This window comes from Pieris napi, chromosome 17 (genome assembly GCF_905475465.1).
Source record: "Pieris napi chromosome 17, ilPieNapi1.2, whole genome shotgun sequence".
NCBI lineage: Eukaryota > Metazoa > Arthropoda > Insecta > Lepidoptera > Pieridae > Pieris > Pieris napi.
The window spans coordinates 9708568-9728077 of NC_062250.1; the positions used below are offsets into that span (position 1 = coordinate 9708568).

The following is a 19510-nucleotide window of genomic DNA, read 5'->3' on the forward strand; positions in this document are numbered from 1 at the left end:
CTCATAAAAAGTACTTATTTCTTTTTAATAATAAATAATTCAGTTTCAATCTAATTATTAACCATATCCATATTATAGAGGTCAATGAACTACATAAAAGAACTCTAATTTTATCAACTATATAGTTTTACATGATTGCGCAGAAGGTATACACAAATGAAATATCATTATTTCGGACAACTTCCTTTTGCTTACACACAATAAATTTGAGTATTTTTTTTCACAATGACCAATCCTACATTCAACCTAATCTATACAATAAACACAACTGACGGTATAAAGACACCCAAGTTACACTGTATGTAACATTTTTATGAAACTAAATAACTCAAATAGCATCACTAGTAGATCGTAACTTTGTTTGTCGTAAATATTCCGAGACTGGGAGTAAAAATAGTCGTAAAAGTGATGTATTTTGATCGTTATTCGGATTCCGCTATTCAACGTCTACAGGCCAATGTCGATTTTATTGTTAGCTTCCGCATTCCTGTAATAATTTATTAAGTCCAAAGGATTGAAAAATATATCGACAAGATTATTAACGCCTTGAGGGTATATATGTCACCGTAAAATTGTAAAAACCGTTAGATTGTAATCTATCTCGCGAGATTGTAAACTGTCGAACGATTGTGAACCTCAACGATTTGCTTACAAATTAACGTATTAATTCGGTAGTTATATGAAATTGTTGGGAAGTAAAGTTAATCTGTAATTGACCAAAGAAGTTTGAATGATAACTAAGTTAGTGTAGTACAATCTACCGAATACCGATAACCGATAACCGATAGATTACAATCTAACGGTTTTTACAATTTTACGTTAACATATATTTCAGATTTTCAGCCCTTTATGCTATACTATTGAAATTACGGTCTCACCGGGAATCGATCAGGATTATACGCCATGTGCGTTTATCAAGGATAAGCCTTCTCCATTGTCTGAAATATAATATATTTTACATTTTGTCTATACAAGGACAGTGGAATAGAGTGGAGCACTATGTCCGGCTGTGCACCAAACAACTTTCTGTCTATGTGTGCATTTAACACTCGCTCGTAAGAAGGAAAACATCGTGAGGAAACCGGCATCGAGAAACCCCAGCAGAACATTGGACGGAAATAGAGATGACTTACCCAAAAGTGGATTTATACTATTAATTAAGTCAGTTTCCAAAACTATTAACTCATAAATAGTGAAACAATTAATCCATTGTAAATTTTAGAGTAAACAAAAGGCTTATTATTATTTACTAGCTGATCCGGCAAACGTCGTTTTGTCATGTATATCATTTATAATAAAAAATAGGGGTTGTATGTATTTTTTAATGTTGTATCATAAAAAAATAGAAATTAAAAATTTTGTCTAAAAAATAAAAATAAAAATTTAGGGGTGGACTAACCCTAACATTTAGGGGGATGAATTTTTAATTTAGGAAATTAAACAATTATTTATTCCAAGAAGTTTTGCATTTTGATTAACGCTGACGACATTCTAGCTCACGATATGTTGCTTCAAGAAAGTGCCCATAATAACTTTATTAGTGCTTAGACGTAACTCAAACAAATAGTGGAATATCTCAGAAGGATAGCATTATATCGCTTATTACCTACAATGGATACAATAACATTGTTTAAAAGCCTAAACATGAAAAATGCGAGCTTCCGCTAAGTATTAAATATTGAAAGTTTCAAGATATTTCTCAGTGGTTATGTCTATTCGTGCAAAGTTTACACGCCACAGGCGTTCCCTGTAACTTGTAATAAGCTTTTATTGAGCCGCGCCTTGGCTCGTTTATAAAACAATTAAAATGTATTTCGTGGCGAAAGCCGGAAGGGTGAGTTTTACGACATGAACTTTCGGAGCTTGGACTTTTTTCCTTCCGTATAAAAAACTGTTTTAAATTATTTAAACTTTGCCTAGCGCCCGAGCCCATTAATCATGCGAGCTTCACCTCGATGTCTTGGGTTCGAGCTTCGACTCTTCAATGGAATTATCTATGTGCACTCTTAGAACTTGTAGCGGGATGGAAAACGTCGTGAGGAACTGGACATGTCTTAGACCCAACAGAAGGCTGTGGCTATAAAGTGATAAAAACAAATGCAAATAAGACGCAAAGACTGGATTATATAGAATAGAGTTTTTATTTATACTACTATGCTAGCTTTATCAATATATTATAGTATTCTATACGAATTTGTACTAGGTATAATACACACAGTTAAATATTAATAAAGCGAATAACATTTGCGCTGTTTTTAAGTTCCAAATACCCACGGTGCACTGTTAAAATTATTCAAATATAATATTGCAGATTAATCAAGAGTTATTCCTTTACTGACAATGATATTCTAAATAGAATATTATAATAATAATGTTTACTTTAGATGGCTCTCTCGCTCTCGGAGGTAGTGGCGTAACAATAGGGTGGCAGGGCTGGCAAACTGCCACGGGCCCCTGACCCAAGAGGGCCCCTGACCAAGAGATATTATGTTATATGGATGAATGGGAAGTCTCCAATACGCGTTGGGCTAGAGTGGGGACTACTGACCATTCCTTCTCGCCTAAGAGAGGAGGCCTATGGCCATTAGTGGGACATATTATACAACGTGTAATTGAGTACGCCGAAAATCTCGAAGTTTAGATATAAAAATTACACTGAGTACAACGTGACGATTTTTACTGATAGGGCCCCATCAAAAGAATTTGCCATGGGCCCCAGATGGTATAGTTACGCCAATGCTCGGAGGTCTCTTGTATTCTGTCCGCCCTGGTTGTTTACTAGTATTAAATAAAAGCCCCATTATTTATACAAGTCCGTATCATTTCCAATAAAATTAATAATATTTAAAAAATCTTAAATACGTACTTTCCTCTAACTTGGCCCACATTTAAAAGCGCAACGCTTTTGTTTGTACCTTCGTAATTTTCGCCATTGGACACTGAACATTGGTGTTATAATATAATTACGCCACAATGCGACCTTTATTTTGCTAAACTTTATCCGAATTCACAAACACCTTGACTAGGGTCGTTTGATATTCATTACATTGTTTAATTACACAATTTTACTTTTGACAATTGAAACTGATAATTACTGAACCCATTTCAAACACTATTTTATAAGATAAACTAGCAAACCCAGCGAACTCCGTTTCACCACCAGATGGCTTCGTTTTATGTAACATTTCGTTTGGTGATCCCGCTTTTCTGTTGAAATTTTTCCTGAATTTTCTTTGCTATAAACCTCACCGAGCCCGAGACCTTTCCAACGAATGCAAAATCGTGGAAATCGGTTCGTGCGTTCTGGAGTTATAGCGTCAGGAAGGAAAACCCGACTTATTTTTATATAGTAGATATCTAATCGTGTCAAAGTCCTTATAAAATATTATCGTTTTTACAATTGAGTAAAATGGATTTCAAAAATTAGTATAACTAAAGTTTTGCTTAATTTTCTATATTAAAATGAAGATGGGAAGCTTCGAAGCCGAAGTGAGAAAATCGCATTGGAATTGCAATTCAACACTGACTTCTATTTAATTTGACTACATTAGGAATGACGCAGACGTCCTCTGAATTAGTTAAGAAGCAGTCAGCTTAAGTTCAAGACAGTGGAATACCATTACAATAGAGCTCTTAGATCATACATAATGTATAGAAGTCGAACACAACTTATGGCGTTCTTTATAGGATTTGTTTTGGACGGCCATAATTTTGATGATTCTGATTTATCTAGTACAGTGTTTTTTTGTGCCATGCGCCTTTTTAAGATTTTTACGTAACATACAATTTTTTTTTATTAAAAAACTGAATTGTTCACTTAAGAAACTTAATTGATAGGTTTTATGAAGAAATGACTAGGTAATTGTTAACGAAACACAGCCCTGCGATTCTGTAACTCACTTCACGAACTCACACAGCGGTTTTCGCATCGGCGGTCTCTCTCAAATCAGTCGTGAAGCAGTCATTTTATGATTTGGCATTCTGAAAAGGTGGGAGCTTGTACTTTATTGTTTATCAGAATGCCAAATCATAAAATGACTGCTTCACGACTGATTTGAGAGAGACCGCCGATGCGAAAACCGCTGTGTGAGTTCGTGAAGTGAGTTACAGAATCGCAGGGCAGTAAGTAAATTTTCAAAACAACAAACAATTTTTTTTACATTAATTTATCTTGATGCTACTTCTGAGATTTAAAATAGGTTCCAATTTGGTAAGCTTCAACCTCAACAAATGGCGCCATGTGGGGCGTGTGCCCCACGTTGGGTAACACTGGTCTAGTAAATGAATAGTTGTAGATTGCGTGTTTATGTAAAAAGATTATTTGCGGTAATCAAATGTAGTTTACATGTAAAAACATTGAGTTATGTTACAGTTTACGGGTTGGTCAAAATTTGTTGCAGACTTCTATCTGTAAAACACTAGAAAACCGTCTTTTTGATTTCTATGAGGTAGCAATAAAAATCGGTTCCTAAATTTGCCGCCCTAGGCTCCAGCCTACGCAGCCTAAATTAAATACGCCACTGGTGGCGTGCAGAAGCCCATCCCATTTCAACGACCTTAGCACAATCTCGTCACACAACATAAATTTGTAGTCGCCGAGCGGATACAATCCTACCAATATAAAACATACACACTGTCCATGTCATCTTATGCATACTGTCCGTGATATTCACACAAATACACACACACTAAATATGTTTGTTTGTTTACCTTAAGTTTTTATAGTTACACGTTACTAAGCTCAATCGGTTTTTGAAAGAAATAAAAAAAGATGTTTCCGATTTCCTATATGAAAAGTACGTAATCTCTGCCGAACCCGTCTTCATGTTAGCGGCTTCTGTATGAAGTTTCACGCATTAAACAGCGCTCAATTCGAGATTGTGACATGAGACACGAATTAAAATATTTGACCTTGATTCAAAATCATGATTGAACCAAGATTTTGATTACAAATACATTTTTTTATTAATCCGCCCTCAAAAAATTGTTGAGTTTTCAGATCGAGGATGTGTTACATACAACAACATAGTTATAGTTCCGGTCAAACAATTAATATATAGAATTTAATTTAAATAAATCAAGAAGTATCAGTTTTATTAGCAATAAAATGGCAAACATTCAATCACTTTTCTATAACTTGTGTTCACGTTCGCGTAGCTGCGCTCTACAGTTGGTTAGGTTGGCTGTATTCAGCCTTATAACGTCTGAAGTTTATAATATGCTTGTGGTCTTATTCACATAATAAACAAAACCGCACACAATCTCCTAACAATATGAAAACAAATGAATATCCAATTGACATTCTTTTGTTTTCAGTTTCATTTCTCTTAAGCAACACAGCGTTACCTGCTAAATCGTTTAAACCGTTTTTTGCGTGTACAACAAAGTATTAAATAAAACTAGTCTCATCCATTTATTTAAAACATAAAAGATTTTTAATATTGATATGGTCACTATAAGATGTTGTTACTTACAACTTTGTACGGTTGAACGAGACTTGGTTTTTCTAAGTTATTTTAAGTCTTTAGATAGTCTAACGTTTTATCCTTACCGGTAACTTCTACTTTTTAAACAATTCAGTATTCCCTTATATTATACATATACAGGTACATTGATTCATTCACTGTATATGAATTTTTGCAGCTAGTGTATATAAAAATCTGCAACTGAAATTTCTAAATATTTTATACACTACACACTAATTTTGTAATCTAAATTTGAAGCTTCTATGACTTTTAGAGTGTTGGTGATTGGTCAGTCATTCAGTGAGTGAGTGAGTGACAAAATTAAGAAACTTTGACTAGTTATAATTCTTAAATTACTGGTTCAAATTCAATGAAATTTTAAATACACTGTATTTATACAATGACTAAAATCAGGTATCTAGTTCTATACACTACGAAGTTATAGGGGTCGAAAATGGCCTGAATTGTTTCGAGAAATGTTTGTATAGAACATACCGAATTATACAGAGTAATGATGGCCTTGTGGTTTGAGTGTACGCCTCTCAACTTTGATCTCGTGTGTTTGAATCACACCCGAAAGGATTTATCTTTCTAAGTACACATTCGCTTGTACGACGACGTGTCACAGAAGACTACCTACTTGCCTATTAGAAACATAATCACGAAGCAGAAATCTGAGGCCCAGACCTAAAGGTCCCACTGTTTTTGTAGAATTAGGTCATAAGAAAATACATATTTTAATACAGAATATTTCCCGTTTAGGAACTCCTGTACATTTGAGTGGAATGTTTTCTCATTTCTCCGTGAGCTTCTATAAAGTTAGGTCACTATAGACTACGCGGAAAGCATTCGACAAATTGCGAATCAAATTTTATTTGAGCTCAAAAGATATTTCATGTGAGCATTTCTAGTGATTCCATGTAAATTGTATCACTGCACATTTTACATTTATAAATATAAATTCAAATTCAAAATTCAAAAATCATTTATTCACGTAGGTAACACAATGTACACTTGTGATGCGTCATTAAAGAAATACATATTAGTGCTTCTAATTTTACATTTAGTGCCAGTTCTCAAATCAAGGGCGTAGAACGGAAGAGAAGAACTGGCAATAAACTCTCCGCCACTCTTTTTAATCGCCATGTTTTTTTTACACAACGTTTGTAAGGAGCTTCAACCATTACACCATGTTCCACATGACATCTTAAGTAATTAATAATAATTTATAGTATTTGACTTACAAGAAATAGCTATCTTGTCCTGTATTAACTTAATTATTATTTTGTAATACTTAAGATTTAGATTAAAATAGTGATATTTTGTTTTAAGAAGTGCTTTGTGTTAAATAAATCAAAAATTATTTAAAGTTTTTTTTATACAAAATATTCTTTATTCATGAATTCACAGATATATCGTTATCTAATTCAAAAGGAAGTACAGAATAGCTTTATCTAGCACTGTTTAGTCTGTCTTTTTACATCATAGCGAAAGCGCTATTTGATAAAAAGAGGCAAAAGATACTTTCGTTCAAAGATTGCAAAATATCATCTATAAATAAATCAAAATTAATCGCAAAATATTAATCATATCAATTTGATAGTTAATCAAATTTTTCTATTCTTAAATAATTACTTATTTGTAATTTTAGTCATGAATTATATGTTTTGTAATGTAATTACTGTGTTTCGTTAACAATTTCCAAGTAATTTTTTCCTATAACCTATCATTTAAGTTTCAAATGAGCAATTCTATTTTAGATATTAAAAATTATGTATTTTACAAGGGTGTATAAGAATTAATTAAGGCTGGTCTATACAAACTAATGTTGCATATTATTATTAGACTAAATCGCATTTTCACCTTTTGACGATCATAAGTGTACAATGTGTTACCTATATGATTAAATGATTTTTGAAATTTGAATTTAAAATTTATTCAAAATATTATAATACAACTAGATGAACGTCTACCTCAGCTTTTGACTAAACTTCGTTAAGCAGCAGTGATAATTAAACAAGGTACATGAACATTCTCCAAATTTCAATGTAAAATATCCGTAATAATAAAAGCAAGAACTTAATTTAAGGCTATTGTATCGGAACTAAACCCTAAGGTTAAAAGGCACTTAAATGGCGAAATATGAAGGCCCTCACTAATAAAACAAGGCCAACAAACTCCAGTGTAATTAAATTAACAAACGAACCAACTTCTCAAAGAAAATTTGAATTGCAGACAAAATTAATTAATTCATTTTGAATTCGTTAACGAGGATAATACTGAAATCAATATATCGTCACTGTAGAATGATAAACTCGTATGCCAAAAAATATTTTATTTTTAATTCTTAGGGTCTATTTCACAATGTATGGATAAAGTACCAAATAGCTATGCAACACATAAATTATTTGGAAGATAAATTGTGCTATTTGACATTCATTGGACTCATAGCTTATGATGGACTTTATGTGACAAATAGCACTATCTGACGGTCATGAAACGCAACAATTGTGTTTATCCTACCGATAAGTAATAAATAGCTAATTTGGAACTTATGTAGAACTTATCCGTACATTGTGAAACAGACCCTTAGACTCTTATGACATTTAACTTGTGAACTAATGAAGTAAGGACTTATTAATGTTATAAATAAATAATTTCTTTAACAAGCAATAAACGAATAATGAATATAATTGACTAAAAGGGATTAAAAATAAAAATGCGTGTACCATAATTCGAGCGAAAAAGCAACAGCAATCTAAAAAATTATAGATCATAAAATTTTATGAAATAAAAACATGTATTTCTCAGTACATCCTAAATAGGTTTTCTTTTAAATAGGTAATGTAAAAGAAATAAATACACAAATTAAACTAATAATCTATAATATAAAAATGAATCGCAAAATGTGTTGGTAGGCGCATATCTCAACAACGCCTGGACCAATTTGGCCAATTATTTTTTTATAATATTTCTTGAAGTACGAGGATGGTTCTAACGGAGAGAAAAATTAAAAAAAATTGAGTGAAAATGTCTAAAAACAATACTTTTCTATATTCCCATACAAATATTCGTAATAATACTTAAAAGTCAATTTGAACTTTAATACCATATCATAAAGTTCAAGTGTTAGTGGAGGGGTTCCGGGAAGGTAAATTTTAACTTTTTGACATAATGTATTTGTTGTCTAATCAATTTTCTTTTTTTTATCTTACTAGCTAGACCGGTGTCCCGAATAGCAGAATAAGAATTAAAAAAAAAAATAAAGAATCGACTGTTAGGCGGTACGATGTTCGCCAGGCCAGCTAGTAACTAATAAGTATCATTCCAATCCAGTAAACTGTCAACAGTCTTCTCACAGATGAAAGAAAGACTTTCATGACACCACACGTCATTCAATGTCGCAGCCCAGAACATCCCTCCACAGTACTCGCCTGGAGCTGCTGAATCGGGTTGGCCAGGTTCAAACATGTCATACCCAGCCTCTTGTAATGATTGACCTGTAAAACAAACGAATATCGGAACCAACTGGAAATATGGAGATCCAACATAGCTTTCAAGTCAAAATATATACAGCTTTTAATAAAATTTATATATGTGTATTGTGTACTTTCTTTAAACACTACCGAATCCTAAAAGATTTCTATAGATTACTAGCTGCCCCCACGAACTTCGCTTCTCCTTATTGTGATTTTATTTAGCCTACCTTTTTAGTACATACCATTGGAACATTTTGCTTTGCTACCCCGGAGACTGTTAGATTTTTCGGAATGAAAACTTTTTAGGTGTTTCTGAGATTTTTCTCTATATAAACCTCAGAGTTCAAGTTATAAGTTCTTACTAACAAATAAAAAATAGGTTGATCGTAGAGGGTAGATGAAAATTAAGGGTCGTATCTATTTTTGTATACTGTATCATAAAAAATAAAAACAAAAAAATTGTCTAAAAATATAAAATTTTAGGTTGAACAACCCTTATCATTTAAGGGTTTGATGCATATCTTCATAAAAATTTCATAAGAATCGATCGAGCCGTTTCAGAGGAGTATGGGAACGAACATTGTGACACGAGAATTTTATATATTACATGTTGTCTTTGTAATGTGTTAATACTGGTCAACAAAACCTACCATGTATCGTTGTCCAAACACCACGTTCTCCCCAATCGTGGAACCCCATCAAGATAGTGTCATACCGAATACTGCCAGCTGCGTACACCCTGATTAGGTCCCTCATTACTTTGGCTTCTTCATCACTGTTGATGATAGCAAGATGCCCACCCTCAGCAGCACACGTCATGAAAGCACGCGTCCAATTTCTCTCATCTGTGTGAAACTTGTAACAACTCCCGGTTCTTTGATCCAGTCTGTATGCTGAAACTTGTTTGCTGTTAAATGTCTAATGCAGTGTCGGTCTAGTGGCAGTTCGATCCCCGGCTGTGCACCAATGAACACTCGAAAACATCGTGAGGGAACCGACTTGCCTTAGACCCAAAAAGTCGATGGTGTGTGTCAGGCACTGGAGGCCGATAACCTACTTGCCTATTAGATTGACAAATAATCATGAAACAGATTCAACAATCTGAGGCCCAAACCTAACAAGGTTGGAGCGCCAATATTTTTTATTTTTCTATGCCTAGAATATTTATTAAGCCGTTCTTATACAGCCCTACAGAAAGTTTAACGATAATTGCGACGCACAGAACTAAAATCGATTCACTGATTATTCATGTAGAGACCGTACATATACGTTATATTATTTACCAAGGTTCTATGTATGAGTAAACTTCATAGCTCCGCAATAACTTAGTCACACAGGGCCACTGTGCCTTGTGCTCGTAGGAGCTGTTTGCCGTAATGAGAGGTCGCGTAGTAGTCATTTATTTCTTATAAATGGTGCCGTTCAAGTATTATGTAAGCAGATTTACTGAAATATTAATATATTATCCCCCCCCTTCCTCCCGTCAGCAAAAGTAAGAAAATTTCTCAAAAATAATAGAACATAAACGTATTAATTGTTTGTAGGAATCCTCGAAAAGCATTTCGTTATCGAAAATAGACAATGTGCAATATGTGTCAATGTATGTGTAATGTGTGTATGTGTACGCAATCACCAAATAAGAAAATCAAAAACCCTATAGTGCTTAAGAAGTACTTCAACGGCCCCAATGACTTCACTAAGCCGCAAGAAACAAAGTATGTAGAAGATAAGTAGAAGATAATAAACCAGAATGAAAATATGCACCTGTATCAACAGTCCCACATTCAGTTAAAACCTCCTTTTTTGAACGTTTTCTGTAGCAAATATATGGAAACACCTCGTCACAGTTGATATCAGCTATGGTACCATTTCTAAGCATCACGATACAGCTCTCACTATTATTCTCATTATCTGGCTCCATTGGCATCCACTCTACTGGCATCTTGCTTAGGGGAAAACCTGCATTGAAAAAAAATATTCCTATATATTTTGTATGACATTATTCTATAAAATAATTTCTTCTTTATATGATTTGTAAATTAGCAATAGTTGTGAATTGAAAAAAATTTGCGTATGGGACACATTGTTGAAAAGTATAACATATAATTATTTTTAGTGTCTGTTTCACTATGTACGGATAAGTTCTAGATAAGTTCCAAATTAGCTATTTATTACTTATTGGTAAGATAAACACTATTGTTGCGTTTCACGACTGTCAGATAGCGCTATTCGTCACATAAAGTCCATCATAAGTTATGAGTACGATGAAGTGTCAAATAGCAAAATTTTTCTTCGAAATAATTTATGTGTTGCATAGCTATTTGGTACTTTATCCATACATTGTGAAACAGACCCATAAAGTGCTAAACTTAGGTTCGGTTCACATGTAACGGACGATTCGTCGCATATTGTCGGTCACGTAACGCCAGAACAGACAAATGTATAGAAAAACCCTCGACCGTTCACACTCAACCGATGATACGTTAGTGCGTCGAGCGTATAGCGTCTATTCCGTTACCATAAACGACGTCGCATTGTCGGTCGACGTAAGAGCAGTAACGTGTGCTACATGTATTTTGATTGATATTATTTTAGTATGTAAAGGACCCAATATCAACGTTTCCTTTTTCGGTCTAGTTCGATAGGCTACATATAAATTAAATATCACACAACACAACCGCTCTGTAGATGCTAAACGCAGAAACTGCCTAGATGCGTAATGTGACAGGTCTATTCTGACCGAATAGACGCGACGAATGATACGCACAACGCATTTTCCGTTAGATATGAACCGACCCTAAGGATTGGCGCGTGGAAGAACGTCTGATAGTAGGGGCCTCATAGCCTAGCGGTCTTATTAAGTGGCAGCTAGGTGTAGGGTAATGGGTTCGATTCCCGGTTCAAGGGCAAGTTTTAATTTAATTTAAATTTGTTCTCGGCATTAGGGAGGGTTGTGCGGTACCGGGCGAGTGCCTAAACCGTACATGGAGGACATGGTCGAATTTCTAAGGCAAAAAACACGAATTATAAAAATCCTTTTACTTGTCGCTGGCTAATGCACAACCCTGCCAGAGCCATACAAAAAAATAAAAAAAAACAAAAACGTCTGATAGTTCAAACAAAACTTCTGGGCTGCAAATTCACTGAATTGGTCATACAAATCTATGCGTATCAACTTTAATTACAATTTTTTTGTGTATTTACCATCAACTGAATGAAAGTCTCCTTTAGAGAATGTTGCGTGTGTGCCTGTAAACACACCGGATACCCCGGCCCTAGTATTTTGCATGACAAACTTCATTACCTCCACTAGGTTAATTGTATTAGGTGAACACAGGATCGCTCCTAAAATAATAAATAAACTTTTATTTAACGAATAATTGCTTTACCATTTAAAGATAACATTTTTTTTATTTTTTTTTTTCGTCACCTTTCATTAAATTCACACTATGCGCATTTATAAAAACACTCGCACTAGTACAAAGAAGATGGGAACAAATTTGATTCAATATTGATTTTGTATCTCCAGTATCGAAACTTGGTTGTGTAGGTCAATGATGTCACAATTTGTTTCTTAGAGACTATTTACAGAAAATTATTGAGATACCCTACTGGTCTGAGAACATATAATATATAGTTGGATTAAATTAACTTATGAAGCATTATTATCATTATTGATTTAACTAGAACTATTACAAATAATCGTTAAACTTTGATCACCTTTATTCTCAATAATTGTGTCATAAAAACGGTATAAATTTAAATTTCGAATTGTTCCAGTTTTCATATCTTTATCGCTTATTATATTTAAAACAAAATAAAACAAGCGAAAACATTGTAAATCTCGGCCTGAGATTTCTGATGAATGTGACCCTTGACCCTTGATGACCCTTCTTTGCCTGACACACGACCTCAACGTTTTTGGGTCTAAGGCATGCGCATATTATATAGAAACAGTCACAGCACAGCCGTGTTACGAACCTTCAACCTTAGGGATGAGAGTCACACGCTGAAGCAAACACGAATTGTTTTTCTTTAAACAAATGAATGTTTTATTTTAATCACGCGATTTTTCATATTCTATAAGTTTATTTCTGAATATAAAGTATATTCAAATTCACACATGTGTACCTTCTAGTTGGCATCTCAACCTGGCTTCATCCCAGGTAGCAGGAACTTGGTGTAATTTTATCCAACCGTCAACTTCCGTTACGAATTTATAATCATAGCGGTATTGACGGCATTCTGAAAATAAATAGAATAATGTTATGTATATACTACCGACCCCAAATTATCGTATATGATAGGTAGGTAGAATATTTAAATCTTAATAATCTAATCCCCTGCCCCCTAATTTTATTTATAAAAATTATTCGTAAAATCTAACTTAACTATGTAATTGCACTCTTTTCTTTAAATACTTTATCGAAAATAATTAACATGTAGTCCCATTTATTTGTATTTTGTACAAAAGTACAGCATGCTTTGTACTTTTTGAACAAAATACTTAAAAACTAAACATATCTGATTATAACACAGTGAGTGAGTAAAATTTAAATCATATCGCGAATTAAGTTTGTTTGAAGCTGGGTAAGAACTGGCTTTAATTGGCTTTTCGTTTACGCTATTAATAATTAACTAAAATAAATATGTAGATACAACTTAATTAATCTTAAGTCACATAACTCGCGACTTGCAAAATTTTTAAGAAACTGTGGCTTTGGCATTCGAGAATACTCGTGGGCATTCATATGAATATATTGTATATCTATATACTGGGCTATTCAATACAAATAAAAATCTTACCATAAATATTAAAAACTAGGAAAAGGGCAACAAATAATTTAGTTCCCATTTCAATGACCACCACCTATCACGAACTACAGAGAAATAAATACAACTCAGAAATTAATTAATTCATTTTTATAATTGTGGTCGAAGTCGGATGCGGTAAGGTGACGCGTGTATTATCAACCAAATTGTCGCTTCCTTGCTTTTTTTTATCAAATTCTACTGAATTTGTAAACTAACAATAAACTCAAACTGAAAATATCTTTATTCATATAGGTAAACAAGTACACTTATGAATCGTCAAAAATAAGTTAAATTAATTGTAAATTTACATTTACTACCAGTTCGCAAGTCAAGGGCGTAGAGCGGTAATAACATCAAACATAGAAAAGTTATTATTGTCAAGTGGCAATTAAATATTTCAAAAAGCTTGTTCGACTATACCCTATTAAACTAAGATGATTTCTATATCGTAGAAGACAGTCAAGATAAGATTGCTTGGAAACATGCTGGTCCTGCTCCATAGGACAATCATAGAGCCTGGACAAAATCAAATTGGTTGCTGATTTTTTGCTTTAACATATTTTTGTTATGTTTTTTTTAATTATTATACAACAAAATGTAATAATTTATGTTATCTCACACATTTTTTTGTGTTTTATTGTGTTTTTTCTATTATTTTTATTACTCTCTAATGTATAATTTTCTACGGTTTCGATATTTGTAACTATGTAGGAACATGTAAGTATACTAACTTTTTTAGTAGGTATAGTAGTTTTATTCTAAGAGTACATTGTCTTCGTATATGTATAATTATTTAACTAATGTAAACAAAATATTATAAACCTATTTTAAAAGAGTAAGTGTGGAGTTTCTTGCCCATTCTTCTCCACACGAAACTACCTTTTGGAAGGGGCAACTAGAATCTTCTTTGTATTTTGTTTGACGTTCTAAAGTGCCATTGGTCTAGTTGAAATAAATGATTTGACTTTGACAAACAAACGTACGAAATTCAGACACACACACATAAATGTGCCGAGACAGTTCTTGTAATTGTAAAACATACAATTATCTCTTTATACATTCTCAACTTGTCTGTTTCCACTTCGCTTAATTGGATGGAAAATTTAATGGAAACCAAAACACATGTACACTTTGATATATTCCATAGGGAAACTTCTAAAGACTGCCCTGCGACTCTGTAACTCACTTTTCGAATCAGTCGTGAAGCAGTTATTTTATGATTTGGCATTCTGATAAACAATAAACTACAAGCAGCTCCAACCTTATCAGAATGCCAAATCATAAAATGACTGCTTCACGACTGATTTGAGAGCGACCGCCGATGCGAAAACCGCTGTGTGAGTTCGAAAAGTGAGTTACAGAATCGCAAGGCTGATTCATTTATTTTTTCCACTTTGTTCGAAGTTTCAGCAAAAGCTGAAACACATCTATGGCTGTGTTGGACTCGGTTAATCCATAACTTTTATAATAAACTTTACTTAACATAATTCCTTATATATTCCTTATATTTATCTACTAATAGCGAGATTATTAAGTCAGTAGATTTAAAGAGTGTGTCATACATAAAAGGACTCCACTTAAAGTGGAATTTGTTTTTTCCTAAAGGTAGTTCAGTTTCAGAAAATCCTATGATGAGATGGATATGCTCTGTCGGATTTGAGTAGCGAAAATTCAAATATATAGTTTATCAAAAATCTCAAGCTCTTAAACAAAAGATATTTTCGTTATTAACTGTCCAAAAGCCTTTTGAGTTGTTGTTAGTTATTTTATAGGTTGCTATTCATACATTAACCTTCTCATAATGTATTTGCGTGTTGTTCCCACGAGAATGTGTGCGTGCTTCTATTTCACCATGCCTCCCCTTAATACGTTCTTTCCTCTAACTTGGTCCACATTTAAAAGCGCAACGCTTTTGTTTGTACGTTCGTAATTTTCGCTATTGGACACTGAACATTGGTGTTTTAATATAATTACGCCACAATGCGACGTTTATTTTACTAAACTTTAGCCGAATTCACAAACACCTTGACTAGGGTCGTTTGATATTCATTACATTGTTTAATTACACAATTTTACTTTTGACAATTGAAACTGATAATTACTGAACCCATTTCTAACACTATTTTATAAGATAAACTAGCAAACCCGGCGAACTCCGTTTCACCACCAGATGGCTTCGTTTTATGTAACATTTCGTTTGGTGATCCCGCTTTTCTGTTGAAATTTTTCCTGAATTTTCGACGAATGCAAAACCGTGGAAATCGGTACGTGCGTTCTGGAGTTATAGCGTCAGGAAGGAAAACCCGACTTATTTTTATATAGTAGATATCCAATCGTGTCAATCTTATAAAAGCTATCGTTTACAATTGAGTTAATAGGATTTCAAAAATTAATATAACTAAAGTTTCGCTTAATTTTCATATTAAAATGAAGCTTAGAAGCCGAAGTGAGAAAATCGCATTGGAATTGCAATTCAACACTGACTTCTATTTAATTTGACTACATTAGGAGTGACGCAGACGTCCTCTGAATTAGTTAAGAAGCAGTCAGCTTAAGTTCAAGACAGTGGAATACCATTACAATAGAGCTCTTAGATCATACATAATGTATAGAAGTCGAACACAACTTATGGCGTTCTTTATAGGATTTGTTTTGGACGGCCATAATTTTGATGATTCTGATTTATCTAGTACAGTGTTTTTTTGTGCCATGCGCCTTAGACTTTCTAAGATTCTACAATTTTTTTATATTAAAAAACTGAATTGTTGACTTAAGAAACTTAATTGATAGGCTTTATGAAGAAATGACTAGGTAATTGTTAACGAAACACAGTAAGTAAATTTTCAAAACAACAAAAAAATTTTTTTATATTAATTTATCTTGATGCTACTTCTGAGATTTAAAATAGGTTCCAATTTGGTAAGCTTCAACCTCAACAAATTGCGCCATGTGGGGCGTGTGCCCCACGTTGGGTAACACTGGTCTAGTAAATGAATAGTTGTAGATTGCGTGTTTATGTAAAAAGATTATTTGCGGTAATCAAATGTAGTTTACATGTAAAAACATTGAGTTATGTTACAGTTTACGGGTTGGTCAAAATTTGTTGCAGACTTCTATCTGTAAAACACTAGAAAACCGTCTTTTTGATTTCTATGAGGTAGCAATAAAAATCGGTTCCTAAATTTGCCGCCCTAGGCTCCAGCCTACGCAGCCTAAATTAAATCCGCCACTGGTGGCGTGCAATGGCCCATCCCATTTCAACGACCTTAGCACAATCTCGTCTCACAACATAAATTTGTAGTCGCCGAGCGGATACAATCCTACCAATATAAAACATACACACTGTCCATGTCATCTTATGCATACTGTCCGTGATATTCACACAAATACACACACACTAAATATGTTTGTTTGTTTACCTTAAGTTTTTATAGTTACACGTTACTAAGCTCAATCGGTTTTTGAAAGAAATAAAAAAAGATGTTTCCGATTTCCTATATGAAAAGTACGTAATCTCTGCCGAACCCGTCTTCATGTTAGCGGCTTCTGTATGAAGTTTCACACATTAAACAGCGCTCAATTCGAGATTGTGACATGAGACACGAATTAAAATATTTGACCTTGATTCAAAATCATGATTCAACCAAGATTTTGAATACAAATATTTTTTTATTAATCCGCCCTCAAAAAATTGTTGAGTTTTCAGATCGAGGATGTGTTACATACAACAACATAGTTATAGTTCCGGTCAAACAATTAATATATAGAATTTAATTTAAATAAATCAAGAAGTATCAGTTTTATTAGCAATAAAATGGCAAACATTCAATCACTTTTCTATAACTTGTGTTCACGTTCGCGTAGCTGTGCTCTACAGTTGGTTACGTTGGCTGTATTCAGCCTTATAACGTCTCAAGTTTATAATATGCTTGTGGTCTTAGTCACATAATAAACAAAACCGCACACAATCTCCTAACAATATGAAAACAAATGAATATCCAATTGACATTCTTTTGTTTTCAGTTTCATTTCTCTTAAGCAACACAGCGTTACCTGCCTAATCGTTTAAACCTTTTTTTGCGTGTACAACAAAGTATTAAATAAAACTAGTCTCATCCATTTATTTAAAACATAAAAGATTTTTAATATTGATATGGTCACTATAAGATGTTGTTACTTACAACTTTGTACGGTTGAACGAGACTTGGTTTTTCTAAGGTATTTTAAGTCTTTAGATAGTCTAACGTTTTATCCTTACCGGTAACTTCTACTTTTTAAACAATTCAGAATTCCCTTATATTATACATATACAGGTACATTGATTCATTCACTGCATATGAATTTTTGCAGCTAGTGTATATAAATATCTACAACTGAAATTTCTAAATATTTTATACACTAAACACTAATTTTGTAATCTAAATTTGAAGCTTCTATGACTTTTAGAGTGTTGGTGATTGGTCAGTCATTCAGTGAGTGAGTGAGTGACAAAATTAAGAAACTTTGACTAGTTATAAATCTTAAATTACTGGTTCAAATTTAATGAAATTTTAAATACACTGTATTTATACAATCCCGCATGAAAACCAGGTATCTAGTTTTATACACTACGAAGTTACAGAGGGTCGAAAATGGCCTGAATTGTTTCGAGAAATGGTTGTAAAGAACATACCGAATTATACAGAGCAATGATGGCCTAGTGGGTTGAGTGTACGCCTCTCAACTCTAAAGTCGTGTGTTTGAGTCACACCCGAATGGATTTATCTTTCAAAGTACGCATTTAACACTCGCTTGTACGACGACGTGTCATAGAAGGCTCATCATCTGCTTGCCTATTTGGAACATCACAATCACGAAGCTGAAATCTGAGGCCCAGACCTAAAGGTCCCACTGTTTTTGTAGAATTAGGTCATAAGAAAATACATATTTTAATACAGAATATTTCCCGTTTAGGAACTCCTGTACATTTGAGTGGAATGTTTTCTCATTTCTCCGTGAGCTTCTATACAGTTAGGTCACTATGAACTACGCGGAAAGCATTCGACAAATTGCGAATCAAATTTTATTCGAGCTCAAAAGATATTTCATGTGAGCATTTCTAGTGATTCCATGTAAATTGTATCACTGCACATTTTACATTTATAAATATAGTCAATATTTCAAGAAATCTTGTCCTGTATTAACTTAATTATTACCATTCGAGTGTTTATTTTTTATTTATTTCTTGAACTCTGAAGACGGTTTTTATGAAGAGAAAAATTGGAAGAATGTAAAAAAAACATTGAAATATTTCTAGTACTTAGGTTTTTAGCTACTAAAAAGGTAGGCAACGTATTAAAACTCATATTAGGGCGAAACGAAGTTCTAGTAATATAAGAATCAAACTACCTTGGCTTCTACTTGCACAGTATATTCTTAATTATATTATTTTATAGACAACTAGATCAGTCTCTGTGTGTGTTCTGTGTCTAACACGTCATGTCATCCGTTTTTGAGTCAAGACATGAATCACACGATTTTTACCTTCACTCAACTTCACTCACGAGTAGTCAAAATAATTGATTAAACAAGAGCAAATGTCCGACCGGTATTTGAACTCACGACCTTAGTGACGACGAGCGCTTAAAATGGAAAATCCTTCTCTCTAGTAAATAAGAATAGTCTATACCAGTGTTTCCCACGACCCTGGGGGATTCAATTTGATAGTTAATCAAATTTTTCTATTTTTAAATAATTATTTGTAATTTTAGT

The 19510-nt window shown here is 33.4% G+C and overlaps 1 protein-coding gene across 1 annotated transcript; it reads right to left on the reverse strand.

The window, feature by feature from the left end:
• Window positions 1-8683: 8683 nt before the first annotated feature.
• On the reverse strand, window positions 8684-13849 carry LOC125057920 (lymphocyte antigen 75-like). The gene is made up of 6 exons (XM_047661889.1): window positions 13751-13849; window positions 13076-13189; window positions 12149-12289; window positions 10709-10903; window positions 9595-9837; window positions 8684-8965 (listed from the first exon to the last, which is right to left on the reverse strand). The coding sequence occupies exons 1-6, from the start codon at window positions 13797-13799 to the stop codon at window positions 8778-8780; spliced, it is 930 nt and encodes a 309-aa protein (XP_047517845.1). The 5' UTR covers window positions 13800-13849; the 3' UTR covers window positions 8684-8777.
• Between the last annotated feature and the right edge of the window lie 5661 nt (window positions 13850-19510).